This window comes from Gopherus evgoodei, chromosome 2 (genome assembly GCF_007399415.2).
Source record: "Gopherus evgoodei ecotype Sinaloan lineage chromosome 2, rGopEvg1_v1.p, whole genome shotgun sequence".
Classification (NCBI taxonomy): domain Eukaryota; kingdom Metazoa; phylum Chordata; order Testudines; family Testudinidae; genus Gopherus; species Gopherus evgoodei.
In genome coordinates, this window is record NC_044323.1 from 137,522,658 (window position 1) to 137,539,166 (window position 16,509).

Genomic DNA, 16,509 nt, shown 5'->3' on the forward strand with positions numbered 1-16,509 from the left:
GCTGCTCTGCCGGAGGCCACCGCCCCCTGCCGGCCCGGCGGGCCCCAAGGAGCGGCTCCGCCACGCTGCCCTTGGGCGGCCCCTGCCGGCTGCTCAGCGCCACTTCGATGCCCAGCGAAGCGCCGCCCGGTCCGCCCCCCCCGGCCTGGCGCCTCAGCGGCGCAGCCTGATGCACCCCAGGGCAGCAGCTTCGTACAGCGCGGGGATCCCGGCCGCCCGCCCGCTCGTGTCACCGGGAGGGCGGGAGCGGGTCAGGGCTGGGGGCCCAGGCAGGACTCGTGAGGTGAATTCCCGTCTGCAGCTACAGCAGCCCCCCACATCTGTTTGCCCTGGAGGCCGCTGGCTCAGCCCGTGGCTGGGAAACGCCTCTGGACCGGGTGTGCTGGTTTTCAAAGAGCCCCCGCAATGCGGGCGGATGGGATAAAAGGGGGAAACGGGCGGAGGGGGGAGAAGAGCCCCCCCCCCGCCGCAGCCAACAGTCATTTCAGGTCACCGCGTTGCTGGAAGAAGCCCAAAGGGCTCAACCCCGTTTTTAAAAAGCATTTTCTGGTCACCTTAGTACATCTCCGGGAGGAAACGCCATGGAATTATTTGGTAAATATTGAGCAGGCGGGAATGGACACGTTTTGCAAATGAGACAGAGAGCGAGAAAGTCAACATTTTTCAAAATTCACGTGTTTTTTTTACCAACTCTAGCTAAATAGCGCTGCACTGCTCTGTCTTGTAAAAGGCAATGTGCATGCAAAGGATATATAAAATAATAATATAAATAGGAGAGTGAGATAGATAAAGGAATTTCCTGCCATATCCTGGGGAGGCTTCGTTGGATTAAGTTTAAGTATCTTTGAGGTCTATAGTATTAAATGAATGTGTATTGTTATATAATTTGTATTATTGTCAGGAGTGTATGTAATCTATCAGCAGGGGAGATGTGACAGATGTGAGACCTGGGGGGTTCGAAAGACTAGATACTTAACAATGTGGCTCATCAACTGTCAGTAGCAAAAATCCCCAACTGCCAGAGACGGGATACTAGATGGGGAGTACTGGGAGTTGCTACAGATATTTATTTCCCAGGCATCTGCCTGGTGCGTTTTGCCTACATGCTCAGGGTCTAAATGATTGCCATATTTGAGATTAAGAAGGAATTTTCCCCCAGGTCAGATTGGCAGAGACCTGGGGGGCGGGGGAAGGGCTTCACCTTCCTCTGCAGCTTGGGGCACAGGTCACTTGCAGATTTTAAGTAGTGTAAATGGTGAATTCTCTGTAACTTGAAATCTTTGAACTATGATTTGAGGATTTCAGTAACTCAGCCAGAGGTTAAGGGTCTGTTACAGGAGTGGGGGGGTGAGGTTCTGGGACCTGCAATGTGCTGGAGGTCAGACTAAATAATCACAGTGGTCCCTTCTGACCTTAAAATCTAGGACTCTATTTGCCAGACAAGAATAGACTTTTGGAACAAAGTGTTAAGTGGTTTTCCTGGGGAATATCCTTCCTCCAGTTATGCAAAAACTATACCATACGAGGTGTACCATTATCTGCTGATCACTTGCTACATGAGGCCAAGATCAAAGGCCCAACTTGCATAAAGGAAAGACCGAATTTTTCACGGGTGTTCAGAATCTGAGACAGTTAGGAACTTGTAACCATGGAAAAACCCAGTTGTGAGTTTTAAAGGACTGACACCTATCAGAGCTTGACAGTGGATCTGGCATGGGTGTAGGGTCTTCTATTTTTTAATATGTTTTACTCTATAAAGCTTTCATCAGAAGAATAAATGTGCTTGCTTAGAAAGACCTGTGTGGTAACTTATAACAGCAGGCAATGATGCTGTTCAAAGCCTCTGGAAAGAAAGCAAAGAGCAGACACTGGTGTTTTAGGCAGTCTGGCTTGCTGAGGATATCACAGTGTGGGATGGGAATTGTGCAGCCTGGAAAAATCCAGTCAGGAGGGAGAGAGACATGGGTCTCTGCCCAAGAAAGATGACAGCTGAGGAGCCAGGAGTCTAGACTGGGTGTCCTTGCTGGATCACAGGAGGGGAATATAGCTGCAGTTGCCCTGAACTGTGACAAAGAGCACAACTGTTGAAGTTGAAGATGAGGTAGTTGTGACCAGCAGTGAATGTTTGTTTAAAGCAGTATGGGGCAAGCCACCTTAGGCTGCCTCATGAACTATATTGCATGCAACCATTGTTACACAGAAGTCAGTCAAAGTCTGCTGCAAGGATATCACTCAGAGAAAAAATAAATATAACTGCTACTAAAGCAGAATTGGGAAATAGTAGGAAAGAATTATGTAAATAAAATAGCTAATATTTAATTTTTGTTAATTTATTTTTCTTTTTGTGCTATATTTCAATACTGGATGGCATTATGTATGTCAGTAGTGTCTCTAAGGTTCACCGGAAATGAAGAAGTTGAGAAAGGGCCTGTGTGGTGTGGGAAAGGCACGGAATCTAAGCATTAATCATATTTGAGATGAGATAGCAAAATGAAACTATCTGGCCTTGTCTACATTACAAACTTTGGCTGATGCAAGTTACATTGGCATCAAGCTACCCAAGTTATATTGTTCATGTTTGCATACGTGGTTGCTTGTATCAGTGCTATGCATACTCACTGGGAGTGCTTGTGTTGATGAAAAGTATAGTGTATCCTGTGTAGCTATTCCCAGTGTGCTACGTGTTGCTGTCTGGTGCAGTGCCTTCTGGGGAGTTTTTCAATGTGTTGAGGGATAGAAATGACTCACCCAGAGGTCTCTGGGAGCTAGAGTTCCCAACGTGCAACTTTATCCATCCCATAATCACAGTTCCCAGCATGCAACTTTTTCCATCCCATAATGCCATCCATATCCAATAATTTTTGTGCCTTTTTTAAAAAAAAACTCTCAAACCCTTGTGGCACTTTTCACTGACTGCCATCTCTGACAGAAGCGTGGAGTCCATATAACACTGTGTTTATAAACATTGCAAATACAGGACACAGAATCCTCTAGTATTTTCAGGAACCGCAGGAAGACTCGCAGCACTAGGGGACATGATGATTTCTTCAAGGAGACGTAGTTAAGGGACATAGCGAAAAACAATTCAAGGTTGTTGGTGATGTTCAAAGAACAGCTTCAGATGGCCTAGTGCCGCTTCTGGGCTCAAGTAATGAGCGTTGACTGGTGGAATTGCATCATAATGAAGATTTGGGATGATGAGCAGTGACTGCAGAACTTTTGGAGGCAAAAGGCCCCATTCCTCGATCTGTGTGATGAGCTTGTCCCAGCCCTGCAGCACATGGATACCAGAATGAGAATTATACTGACAGCTGAGAAGCAAGTGGTGATTGCACTGTGGAAGCTTGAACCACCAGATTGCTACCGGTCAGTGCAAATTCTCCTGGAGCTGGAAAATCCACAGTGAGGGCTCTTGTCATGCAAGTGTTTAGAGCAATTAATCATCTCGTGCTACACAGGACTGTGGCTCTCAGTATGGTTCAGGACTTAGTGGATGGATTTGCGGAAGTGGTGTTCCCGAACTGCAGTGAGGCGATACATATCCTTTCCCAACAAGTGGATTACCATTGCTGATATTGAAATGCCAGTAGTAATCCTGGGCATGGGTGGCGCGTTGCATAGGCTTGGGAAGGCTATGCCTGCCCAAACAACCCAGCGTGGCCCCGCCCATGCTTCTTCCTGAAGCCCCCTGCTGCTTGCCCTTTCCGCTTGGCCCCAGCCCAGGCAGGCTGCTTCTTTCAGGGAAGCGTGCTGGGGCTAGGGGTAGGGTGGCCGGGACTTGTGGGGGCTGGGGCTGTGTGCCGTCTGCTTACCCTGTGCTTGGGGGCTGGGGTGGGCCGTGCACTGCTGGCCCACCCACTCGGAGGCTGTGGATGGTGCGCTGCCTGCCCTGCACTTGAGGGCCGGGGGGGCTTCAGCAGGGGAAGGGGATGGGTCCTCAGGTGGGGAGGCAAGGCCATCCAGGGCCTATCCTCCCCCAGCCAGCAGTTCACCCGCCGCCCTTGATCCTGGAGGAACCCAACCCACCCCCTGCTCCTTTGGCTCATGAAAGCCATACATTGGCCACTTCAACAGCACCAAGAAAAGACTCAACTACTGGCTCAGGAAGTGTAGGAAGTCAGGTGAATATGCTTTCGGTACATTGAAAGGATGCTGGTGGTGTTTACTCACTAGATTAGATCTTAAGAAAAACATCCCAATGATTATAGCTGCAAGTTGTGTCCTGTATAATATATATGAGGCAAAGAGGAAAAAGTTGCTGGCGGGGCGGAGGCGGAACGGCTACTTGCTGAGTTTGAAGAGCCAGACACAAGGGCTATTACAAGAACTCAGTGTTGAACTACACAGTTGCGAGAGGCTTTGAGAGAGCACTTCAACGGTCAGTTACAGTAATGTGTTGTGCTTGACTGCACTTTGTGCCTGAAGTGTGTGGGCCATTAGGAATTGTGTAGTGCTTGGTGTACATTTATAAATGTAACATTGTGACTTCTAATGAACCTATGAATTATGTGATGCTTGCTGTATATTTACACATATGACTGGGTGTTTTGTTGAATACGTTAGACCTGTGGTGCTGTACATTTACGAGTACTGGGTGCTTTGAGCACTACTGTACATTCTGTATTATATCTGGTGAACTAATAAAAATGAGTATTACAAAAAATAAAATTGTATTGAGTGACAAAAAGTGCAAAAAGGCAATGTATAAATAAAAAGGACAACACAATACAAACAACATAAATTAACAGAACAGAACTTTAAAATTAGAAAGACAACAAACATTTCTGTCCATTTCAGTGCACAAATGCAGTCGATTGGGGTTACACACACACCAGCTGTACCTTTTCCAGATCAGTGCCTGTAAAGCTGTGGTTGTTTTAACTGTCTCCTGGCATGGAGTAGTAGGGGTTAGGATTCAGCCCATGATGCCATGTTGAATGTAGGTTGTAGGGAATTGCTACCAAGGAGCTCTCCAAGGACTGCAAAGAGTGGCGAGTCTATGATTTTGGATCTGTAGGTCAACTAGAGTCCGCAGCATTTGTATCTGCTGCTTGAGAAGCCCCATTAGGTCCTGGTGCATCTCCCTCTCCTTTTCCTGTTGGGCTTCCTGGGTCTTTTTCCATTTTGTCCTGTGTTGACTGTCCTGCTCCATGCCATCTGCCATGTTGGCCCATCAGACACTTGTTTGCAGTTCGATGCATCACTGACAGCAGGATCTTGGTGAACATATCTTCTCTAGTCCTCTTCTTTCCTCTTCTTCATCATGGTAAGGCATTCTATGCGTGTGGAGGGGGCACCCCTCAAGGCTGCAACTGCAGCTGCTGCAGCTAGGACAGATGTATAATTGGATTTACAGCCACAACGGAAAGGGAAAAGACAGTTGCCTTTTCTGTAACGGGTGTTCTTCGAGATGTGCTGGTCATGTCCATTCCATAATAGGTGTGCGTACTCACCACGTGCACCAGTGCTGGAAGTTTTTCCCCTAGCAGTACCCCTGCAGTGACGCCTCTATGGCATGGTATAAGGGGCACTGCACGCTCCCCCCACCCTCAGTTCCTTCTTGCCAGACAACTCCAACAAAGGGGAAGGAGGGCGGGATGTGGAATGGACATGAGCAACACATCTTGAGGAACACCAGTTACAGAAAAGGTAACTGTCTTCTTCAAGTGATTGCTCATGTGCATTCCACAATAGGTGATTCCAAGCTATATCTGTTGGAGGTGAGTAGGAGTTCACAGACTGTCGGGACAGAGTACAGCCCTGCCGAACCCAGCGTCATCCCTGGTCTGGGAGACAATTGCCTAATGCAAAGTGAACGTGTGAACAGAAGACCACGTGGCAGCCCTGCAAATGTCCTGAATTAGGACATGGGCTAAAAAGGCAGCCGACGAGGCCTGCGCCCTAGTCGAGTGTGCCCTCACAATCGATGGCGGGGGGATTCCTGCCAGGTTGTAACAGGTACAGATACATGAGATGATCCAGTTGGAGGGCCGCTGAGTGGAGACCAACCGACCCCTCGTGCATTTGGCCAAGGCGATGAACAGCTGCAGACTTCCTGAACGGCTTAGTCCACTCCAGATAAAAGTTCAGAGCCCGTCTCACATCCAGCCGGTGGAGATGGCGCTCATCACTGGACGCATGGGGCTTGGGACAGAGGACCGGCAGAAAGATGTCCTGACCCTTGTGGTAGGCGGAGACCACCTTAGGAAGGAATAAAGGATGCAGTTGGAGCTGGATCTTATCCTTAATGGAACACCGTGTATGGGGGCTCTGAAGTCAGGGCCCTGAGTTCCAAGACCCGTCTAGCTGACATGATCGCCACCAGGAAGGCTACCTTCCACGAGAGGTGTGACCAGAAGCATGTAGCCAGTGGCTCAAAAGAGGGACCCATCTACCGGGCCAGCACCAAGTTCAGGTCCCACTGCGGGACTGGGGGCCTAACATACGGGAAGAGAAGATCCAATCCCTTAAGGAATCAGCCAGTCATAGAATGGGAGAATACAGTGTGCACCTGTACTAGTGGGTCGAAGGCTGATATGGCTGCCAAGTGCACCTTGATGGACGAGGGCACTAGGCCTTGGGCTTTACGATGAAGGAGGTAGTCTAAAATGAGCTGGATTGGAGCAGCCATGGGTGAAACGCCCCACTCAGCTGCCCACCAGGAAAACTGAGACCACTTTGTCAAGTAGGCTCAGCGCGTGGAGGGCCGCCTGCTTTCCAAGAGGATGCACCGAACCCCTTCCGAGCATGTCCTTTCCTCCTGGTCTAACTATTGAGCAGCCACGCCATGAGGTGTAGTGCCACTAGGTTGGGATAAAGGAGGTGGCCCTGGTCCTAGGAGAGCAGGTCCGGATGGGACGACAACGGCCATGGCGGGGCAACTGCCAGGCTTGTGAGGGTCCCGTACCAATGTTGCCTGGGCCATGCTGGGGCAATCTAGAGGACCTGGGCCATGCCCGTTTTTTTATCCTTTCCAGGATCATGCCGATCAGTCGGATCAGGGGGAAGGCATAAAGAAGCTGGCCCGACCAGGATAGGAGGAAGGCATCGGAGATGGCGCCCACTCCCCCTACCCCCCGAGCAGAAACAGGGACACCGGCGGTTCTGTCGAGTCGCTAACAGGTCAACCTGGGGAGTGCCCCACTCTTGGAAAATCCTGTGCACCACCTCCGGGTGGAGTGATCACTCGTGCTGAGAGGAGAAGTCTCGGCTCTGGCAATCTGCCTGTGAGTTCTGGGTGCCCGGTAAGTGGTGGGCCTGTAGGCAAATGTCTTGGGCTATTGCCTGTTGATCTAAAACATCAAGGCCGTGTTGTCCATGAGAACCCTGATCACTCTACCCTCCAGGTGCGAGCAGAAGGCCACGCATGCCAGTTGCACTGCCCTGAGTTCCTTGATGTTTATATGCAGGGCAAGGTCCTGTGCTAACCACAGATCTTGGGTCTGAATGGTCCCCACATGGGCTCCCCATCCCAGGTCCGACATATCGGACACCAGCTCCACTGATGGGGACCTGCCCCTGAACAGGACCCCATGGAGCATGATCCCCGAGGACCACCACCATTGTATGGAGGCGATCACCGGCTTGGACACAGTGAGGACTTTCTCCATCCTGTCTCTGGACAGGGATAACACTGAGGCCAACCAGAGCTAGAGGGGCCTCATCCCGAGTCTGGCGTGGCAAACCACATATGTGCACGCCGACATGTGACCCAGGAGCTGGAGGCACGCTCTGGCTGTGGTCACCGGGAACCTTGTGACTGTGTCGATGAGCCCTTTCACATTCTTGAATCTTGGTGGGAGGGAGGCCCTGGCCAATGTCAAGTCCAGGACTGCCCCGATAAACTCTATGCACTGTGCTGGGGCTAACATGGATTTGGTGTTCTTTACTAACAGGCCCAGGGTAGCACATGTGGACAGGAGGAGCACCACTTGATCCCGGACCTGCGATTGGGAACTGCCCTTGACCCGCCAGTCATCAAGATAGGGGAAGATCTGGACCCCATGACGTCTGAGGTAGGCCAATACCACAGACATGAACTTTGTGAATATCCTGGGAGCAGTGGACAAGCCAAATGGGAGGACCATAAATTGGTAGTGCTCCTGCCCAACTTTGAAATGGAGGAAGCGTCTGTGTCCCTCGAATATACGGATGTGGTAGTGCGTGTCCTACAGATGGAGGGCGACGTACCAGTGCCTGGGATCCAGGAAGGGGATGATAGAGGCCAGAGAGACCATGCGGAACTTGAGCTTTACCTTGTGCTGGTTCAGGCCTCGCAGGTCCAGGATGGGCCTGAGCCCCCCTTTGGCCTTCGGGATAAGGAACTAGCGGGAGTAGTACCCCTTGCATTTGAACTCCACTGGCACCACTTCCACCGCTGCTAAGCCAAGGAGCCGCCCCACCTCCAGCTTGAGCAGGGCCTCGTGAAAGGGGTTCCCCCAGGAGGGATGGGGACAGAGGGTGGTTGGGTGAGGTAGAGGTCAACTGGGGTATAGCCCCAGGAGATGGTGTTGAGGACCCATCAGTCCGAGGTCAGCCGCCACCACTCCGGGAGAAAAGCACACAACTGGTTGGAGAAGGGAAGCTTTACTGCTGGTGTGAACTAGTAGGTCACCCCCAGACGTCCCATCAAAACTGCCATTTCCCCTCCTGTTTACCCTTGGAGGGTCCAGGCTGCATGGTAGACCGGGACTGCCTCTGTGGGCATTTCTAATAGTCCCATGACTTTTTAAAAGGGGGCTCATATTTAGAGTAGGAGGCCTGGGTGGGAGCCTGCCTAGGCTTAAACTTGGTCCTGGCCTTAGCCAGGACGTAGAAGCCAAGTGTCTTCAGCATTGTGTGGGAATCTTTCAGACCGTGCAATTTCACATCCATCTGTTCTGCAAACAGGGCCTTGCCATCAAACGGAAGGGCCTGCAAGGACAGGGGTTCTCAAACTGGGGGTCGGGACCCCTCAGGGGGTTGTGAGGTTATTACATGGGGGGTCATGAGCTGTCAGCCTCCACTTCATACGCTGCTTTGCCTCCAGCATTTATAATGGTGTTAAATATATAAACAAGTGTTTTTAATTTATAAGGCGGGGGGTCACACTCAGAGGCTTGCTATGTGAAAGGGGTCACCTGTACAATAGTTTGAGAACCACGGTGCAAGGAGTTCTGCGCCTCACTGGGCAGCCCAGACAGCAGGAAGCATGACACCCTCCTCATGAACACAGTGGAGGCCATAGATCTTGCAGCCTTATCTGTGGCATCCGACACTGCCTGCAGGGTTGCCCTGGCAGCCGCTGTACCCACCTCAACCAGAGCTTTGAACTCCTTCTTGTCACGCTCCTGGAGGGAGTCTTCGAATTTGGGTAGAGTGCCCCACAAATTGAACTCATACCAACCCAGGAGAGCCTGATGGTTTGCCACCCTTAACAGGAAACTCAAGGATGAATAAACCTTTCTCCCAAATAAGTCCTGCCTCCTTGAGTTTTTATTTTTTGGAGTAGGGGCTGGTTGGCCCTGCCTCTCCTTGTGGTTGACCAACTCGACCACCAGGGAGCTGGGGACAGGATGGGTGTACAGGTATTCATGCCCCTTGGCAGGCACAAAGGACTTCCGTTCTGCCCTCTTAAAGACTGGGGGCAAGGAAGCTGGGGTTTGCCACAAGGCGTTTGAAATTTTTGCCACCCCTTTGTGGAGTGGGAGGGCCACCTGGCCGGTGCTGAGGCCAAGAGGACATTGAAGAGGGAGTCTGAGGGTTCCTCCACCTCCTTGGTCTGAAGGTTGAGGCTCGATGCCACCTTTTTCAATAGTTCCTGCTGGGCCTTAGAGTCCTCCTGCGGAACAAAGGGAGGAGGGGCCATAATCGCCTCATCAGGGGAGGATGAGGATGTGGGTGCAGTACTCTGTGTACCCACCGGTACTGGAGGTTCCACCACTTGGTTGCCCTCCAGGCATAGAACCGAAGATACATGCCCCCCCAACTCCTTTCTGGGAGGCTGGGAAAGGGATGTCGATGGTCTCTCCAAGGCTCTGGCCACTGAGTGAGCCCCCACCAGGGGCTGCGTCAGGTGCCATGGGGCCCATTGGTACCACAGTGCCAGCCAAGGAGCCTGGTGCCACTGCACCTGCTATGGCACTGACTGGTGGAGCAAGCTGTTTAGCCTGACTAGCCTGTCCCATCAACTGATGACTCCAAAGGGAGGCCGGGCTGGCATACAACCTGCCACTGTCCCTGGACCGGGAGGAGCAGTGGCATTGGAAACAATGCTGACCATGAGACCATGATCCCGATGTGGAGGAGCAGTACTGCCAGCAGCAGCTGCTCTGCGATCGGCTCTGGCGGGCAGATCTGCGATGGCGAGGTGCCAGCGATCAACGCCCAGGACTGTGGGAGCGGTGCTGTGGTGGGGTCCTGGAGTGAAGAAGAACGGGAACGGCGTTGATGCCAGTATCATGACGGGCTACGGTAGCCTCTTCGAGACGAGGACCTCTGGTGCTGTCTGTCTCAGTCTCGATGGGGCCCGCTCCCCTCGTGAAGCCTATGGTCCCTCGAGGCAGAGCGCTGCCTGGAACCCGTCAGTTGGAACCCAGCCTGACAGCCTGGTGGGGGTTGACGGGGACAAGCGTGGACTGCGCCCTCGACCGCGAACAGTACTGACCAGGCAGTGACTGCAGAGATCCAAGTGGTGGCTTGCCTCTGGACTGGGAACCAGCAGTGACTGTGCCCCTGGTACCAGCAGAGAGATAACATTCCAGGCTGCTTGCAAGGCCTCCTGCGTGGAGGGCACTCAGATATCTGAGAACTGCCCAACATGGGTCTAGTCTCTCCCATGGTCTTGCTCCAGTGTCTTGATGGAGAAGACCTCTTCTTAGCCTTCTTGGTGTGCCCCGTGGACTGGGAGCAGTGCCGACTGGTGGAAGGCACCGAAGGGTTGCCACGCACCGGAGTCGGGGTCAATGCTAACTCCATCAGAATGGCTCAGAGCCAAATGTCCCTTTCCTTCTTGGTCCAAGGCTTGAAAGATCTGCAAATCTTGCAGCAATTGCTGAGATAGGTTTCCCCCTGACAGTTTAAACAGTCCATGTGCAGGTCATTCAGTGATATCGGCCGCCTGCAAGTGTCACATGACTTAAAGCCCAGGTCATGGGGCATGCCCCGACCGAGGCACACTAACTAAACTAACACTAATCTAACTACAGGTAGTACTAACTATGAATGAACAAGAGTTCAAGAGGAAAGCTGCAGACAAGCTGGAGCAGAGCAGTTCCGATGCCCCTTCACTGGAGGCAAGAAGGAACTGGGGGGGGGGGAGGTGAGGGGGAACGTGCAGCGCTCCTTATACTGCACCATAGAGGCAGTATTCCAGGGGTTGCTAGGGGCACTCCCCTATGGGTACTGCTAAGGGAAGAACTTCTGGCACTGGTGCACATGGCAAGCATGCACAACTATTGTGGAATGCATATGAGCAATCACTCGAAGAAGAAAAGTAAGTTTCAATACTCCCTTTCCTAATTTCATAACTTTTTCTAATAAGAAATGCTTATTGACATCTCAGCTTTGGAGTCCCTCTGCACAGCACTACTCTCTAGTCCTAGCCATGGTGAGTATGGCCCTCCAGTGGAAAGGGGGAGAAGGGAAAAGAGGAAGTGTCACCATGCTTCAGTGGGTCACAGCTCAGGATGCCAGATTCAGGACAAACTGCTGAGAAACAGGGCAGACTCACCCCTAAACTGGTCACCACCCAGACACTAAACTTAATGATGAATGGTTATTTAAAACTAGGGCGGTTGATTAATTGCAGTTAACTCACATGATTAAAAATTGTGATAAAAAATTAATTGTGATTAATCCCAGTTTTAATCGCCCTGCTAAACAATAGAATACCAAGTATTTATTAAATATTTTGGATGCTTTTCTATATTTTCAGATATATTGATTTCAATTACAACACAGAATACGAAGTATACAGTGCTCACTTTATATTATTTTTATTAAATATTTGCACTGTAAAAGTGATAAACAAAAGAATTAGTATTTTTCAGTTCACCTCATGCAAGTATTGTAGTGCAATCTCTTTATAGTGAAAGTGCAATTTACAAATGTAGATTTTTTTGTTACATAACTGCATTCGAAAACAAAACAATGTAAAACTTTAGAGCCTTCCAGTCCACTCAGTGCTACTTCTTGTTCAGCCAATCGCTAAGACAAACAAGTTTGTTTATATTTACAGGAGATAATACTGCCTGCTTCTTATTTACAATGTCACCTGAAAGTGAGACCAGGCATTCACATGGCACTTTTGTAGCAGGCATTGTAAGGGATTTACATGCCAGTAATGCTAAACATTTGTATGCCCCACCATGCTTCAACCACCATTCCAGAAGACATGCTTCCATGCTGATGACACTCTTTAAAAAAACGAGCGTTACTGAAATTTGTGAATGAACTCCTTGGGGGAGAATTGTATGTCTCCTGCTCTGTGTTACCCGCATTCTGCCATATATTTCATGTTATAGCAGTCTCAGCTGATGACCCAGCACATGTTGTTCATTTTAAGAATACTTTCACTGCAGATCTGACAAAACACAAAGGTATCAATGTGAGATTTTTAAAGATAGCTACAGCACTCGACCCAAAGTTTAAGAATCTGAAGTGCCTTCCAAAATCATGTGATTAATCAAAATTATTTTTTTCATCATGTGATTAATTGTGATTACTTTTTAAATCACTTAACAGCTCTATTTAAAACCAATTTAATTGACCAAAGGGTTCTTCTGATCCCAAAAGACCGGCCACATACCCAATAATCACGATGTTGCCAATCCTTTAGAATCTAATATATAAAGGCTTATTTATAAGGGAAAAGAAAGAGGAGAGAGTTAAAATGGTCAAAGGAATCAATCAAATATGTACAATCATTGCAAACGTTCTTGTATCAGGTTTGTAACAGTGATGGAATAAACTGCTGGCTTATGTCGTCTCTGGTAACATCCAAAAGAGTGGAAAGTCCTCAGTCCATTGGTTGTAACGGTCCTGTTAGTGTAAGTCCATAGTCCAGAGATCAGAGCAGGAAAGAGGCAAAATGGTAGATGCTTCCAGGGCCTTTTATACTTTTTGCCACCTGAAGGGAATTTCATTGTCCCAAACAAAGCCCCTAGCACAGTTTGTGGAAAAGCACAGGGACAAGATGGAGTTTAGGGTTACATGAGCAAGTCACATGAGTCACAGTAGGAGCCATTACCCATATTTTGGCTAAAACATTCACAGGAAAGTCCATCAGCTGGGGATAAGCTTCTTCCATGGCCCATTGTGTTCGTTAATAGGCCATCAACTTGAATGGTCCATTCACAATGCGTTGGCTAGACTAGATGCAAACCAACTACCTTGTGGGTGTTACTATAGGAGCAAAAACATTTCAAATACAGGCATATTCAATATTCATAACTTCAGATACAAAAATGATACACACATATAAACAGTCATCATTTTTAGCAAATCATAACTTTTTCATTGACACCTTATATACGTACTTTGTACAAGATTTGTTGTAACTGTATAACAGTGGTAGCAACAATTATATACATGGTCATATTTTAATCATATAACATCACAGGAAGGCATTATGATTTTTGGTTGCATGAAACAATAACATTTTGGTCTCTATTTCCATGGGTATGAGCATAGGACAATAGCACTGAACACTGGCCCTATAATCCACAGGTAGTGATGACTTTTAACTAATATCTCACTCTTGAGGGTAACACAGGCACACAGTTTCTGAAGTGTCCTGAAGCTGCCCAGACCCTTTGCTGCTAGCCAGTATATTGCAATGGTGTCAGGTTTTTTTTTTTTCTGCCGCTTGGGGCGGCAGAAACCCTGGAGCCAGCCCTGAATGGTGCCACCCAAACTTACTGAGGAGTGGCATGGGAACGTGTCCTAGGGTGAAAGAAGAAATAAAGCAGCCATCCCTAGCAACTTTAGGGAAAGGACTGCAGAGTGTTTCCACGAAAGTTTCATCGAGTTCTCTCAGGAGGATACAAGGGACATTCTTGTGTACATAAAGTGTTCCATCCCCCTGCCCTCTGCTGCCTAATTCTACAGGAGACTGAAAATGAGGTAACTTTACTCTGTTTGATGTACTGCTACCTCCTCCTAGTACAAATACAATGAAAAGTCAATACCTGTGTCTTGTTAAGTTGGGGACAGGCCAGGCACCCTCTTTACATTTAAACATTATAATGGAAAATGCAAGCACACACTTACCTGAGGTTCCTTCCCCGTCAATGGGCTTGTCCACACTTGGCTGGTGGAGCTAGCTAGATGGCAGTAGACTTTAACAGGACCTGACTCACAGGATAGCTGGACATACCCACAATGTCCTCTCTGCCCCCTCACAGCACAGGTCTGTTTCTTAGGCTCCTCTGAGGCATCCATGGTGTTCTGCAGGATGCCGGTGGAGTCTCTGCCAATTATGGCATGCAGCTCATTGTAAAAGCAGCAGGTGTATGGCTCAGCACCAGATCAATTGTTGGCCTCCCCAGCCTTGTGGTTCACTGGCTGGAGTTCCTTTTCTTTTACACAGCGCTGATGCAGAGCCATCATACCCCTTTGCCTGTAGCCACTGTGCAAGTTTTCCATAGATATCCTTGTTTCTATGGCTAGACCATAGCTGTGCTTGCACAGCATCTTCTCCCTTCAGGCCCAGGAGATCCAGTGCCTTCTGTCTACTTCAGCCAGGGGATTGCTTCCAGGCTCTATATGACCCTTGGGCAGTTGACAATTGTGACCAGAGCTATCACTGTCTAGCATTGTAGGACAGCTGCTGGAGGAATGTAAGGGTCAATGCAGATCACACTTGCATCGTGTTGACCTCTCCAGGTTGACCATGGCTTTATGCTGTTTGAGGAGGTGGTTTTACTGCATCCCCTTACAGGGCTGCAGACAAATTTGAGTTTAGACACATGAACCAGTAGGTTGACGCAAAGTGACTTATGTTAACCTAACTTTGTGGTATAGATCAGGCCTCTTTCCAGAAGATAGCCTGATTTTCAAAAGTGCTCAGAGCTCACAGCTCCTGATGGCTTCAGTGTATCTTCAAAACAAAACCATAGAAATTGATACGGGACCACTTACTCATTTCACATAATCCAAGCAGTGATCAAATGACGTCTTTCAGTCACTACTGATGTGGACTGGGATTCAATTGGTGATCTTACCTTTTTGGGGGGCAACCAAGGAATCTTTGAATTCTTCAATCACAGCATATTGCCCAATTATAACATCTTAGAGCAGTCCCAATATTGTCTCTTGATGTAATCCTTCTGCCAGGTGGAGTCAGCAGCAACAAGGGCCGGATTCAGTATTGAGAGGTTCCTCTTAACAATACAAAACAGAACTGAGCCCCACCCAGTAACTTGAAAAAAATTAAAACTACCCCGGGAGTCTCTAAGAGGTAATACTTCTCTCCTCCATCCCCCCTCAACCACGGAGACTGTTTGACATGCCCCCCTAAAAAAACCCCTTTTAATAAAAAGGGAATAGGGACCTGACATTAATTTGGGAAAACACCAAAAGCATAATTTGAAAGCATGTAACCGTGAGCAAAAAGAGTATAATTAGGCAGGCCAAAAAAAGAATTTGAAGAGCAAGTAGCCAAAGACTCAACAATTAACAGTAATTTTTAAAAAATTACATCGCAAACAGGGAGCCCGCCAAACAATCAGTGGGGCCACTGGACAATCAAGTCATAAAGGAGCACTCAAGGAAGACAAGGCCATTGTGGAGAAGCTAAATGAATTCTTGGCATTAGTCTTCTCTGCAGAGGATGTGAGGGAGATTCTCACATCTGAGCTATTCTTTTTAGGTGACAAATCTGAGGCACTGTCCCAGACTGAGGTGTCAATAGAGATGGTTCTGGAACAAACTGATACATTAAACAACAACGCCCCAGGACAAGATGGTATTCACCCAAGCGTTTTGAAGGAACTCAAATATGAAATTGTGGAACTACTAAGAGTGGTACATAACCTGTCAGATGACTGGAGGATAGCTAATGTGACACCAATTTTTTAAAAAGGCTCTAGAGATGATCCTCGCATTTACAAGCTGGTAGGCCTAACTTGAATACCAGGCAAACTGGTTCAAAGTACAGTAAAGAACAAAATTATCAGACACATAGGTGAACACAATTTGTTGGGGAAGAGTCAACATGGCTTTTGTAAATGGAAATCATGCCTCACAAATCTATTAGCTATCTCTGAGGGGATCAACAAACACATGCACAAGGGTGACCCAGTGGTTATCTTGTACTTGGACTTTCAGAAAGCCTTTGACAAGATCCCTCACACCAAAGGCTCTTAAAGTAAAGTAAGCAATCATGGGATAAGAGGGAACGTCCTTTCACGGATCATGCTTAAAAGATAGAAAATAAAAGGTAGGAATAAATGGTCAGTTTTCAGATTGGTAAACAGTGGTGTCCCCCAGGGAACTGTATTGGGACAGGTGCTGTTCAACATATTCATA

At 48.6% G+C, this 16,509-nt stretch overlaps 1 protein-coding gene across 1 annotated transcript; it reads left to right on the forward strand.

Annotated features, from left to right (window-relative positions):
• Positions 1 to 149: 149 nt before the first annotated feature.
• LOC115646180 lies at positions 150 to 8,779 on the forward strand. The gene is made up of 2 exons (XM_030551742.1): positions 150 to 594; positions 7,896 to 8,779. The coding sequence occupies exons 1-2, from the start codon at positions 406 to 408 to the stop codon at positions 8,382 to 8,384; spliced, it is 678 nt and encodes a 225-aa protein (XP_030407602.1). The 5' UTR covers positions 150 to 405; the 3' UTR covers positions 8,385 to 8,779.
• Positions 8,780 to 16,509: the final 7,730 nt, after the last annotated feature.

Bases quoted from the DNA above. Each gene is read 5' to 3' on its own strand.
- LOC115646180 (XM_030551742.1), top strand. From the start codon at position 406: ATGCGGGCGGATGGGATAAAAGGGGGAAACGGGCGGAGGGGGGAGAAG. The intron at 595-7,895 runs GTAAATATTGAG...CTTTACTAACAG, and splicing joins AAACGCCATGGAATTATTTG to GCCCAGGGTAGCACATGTGG.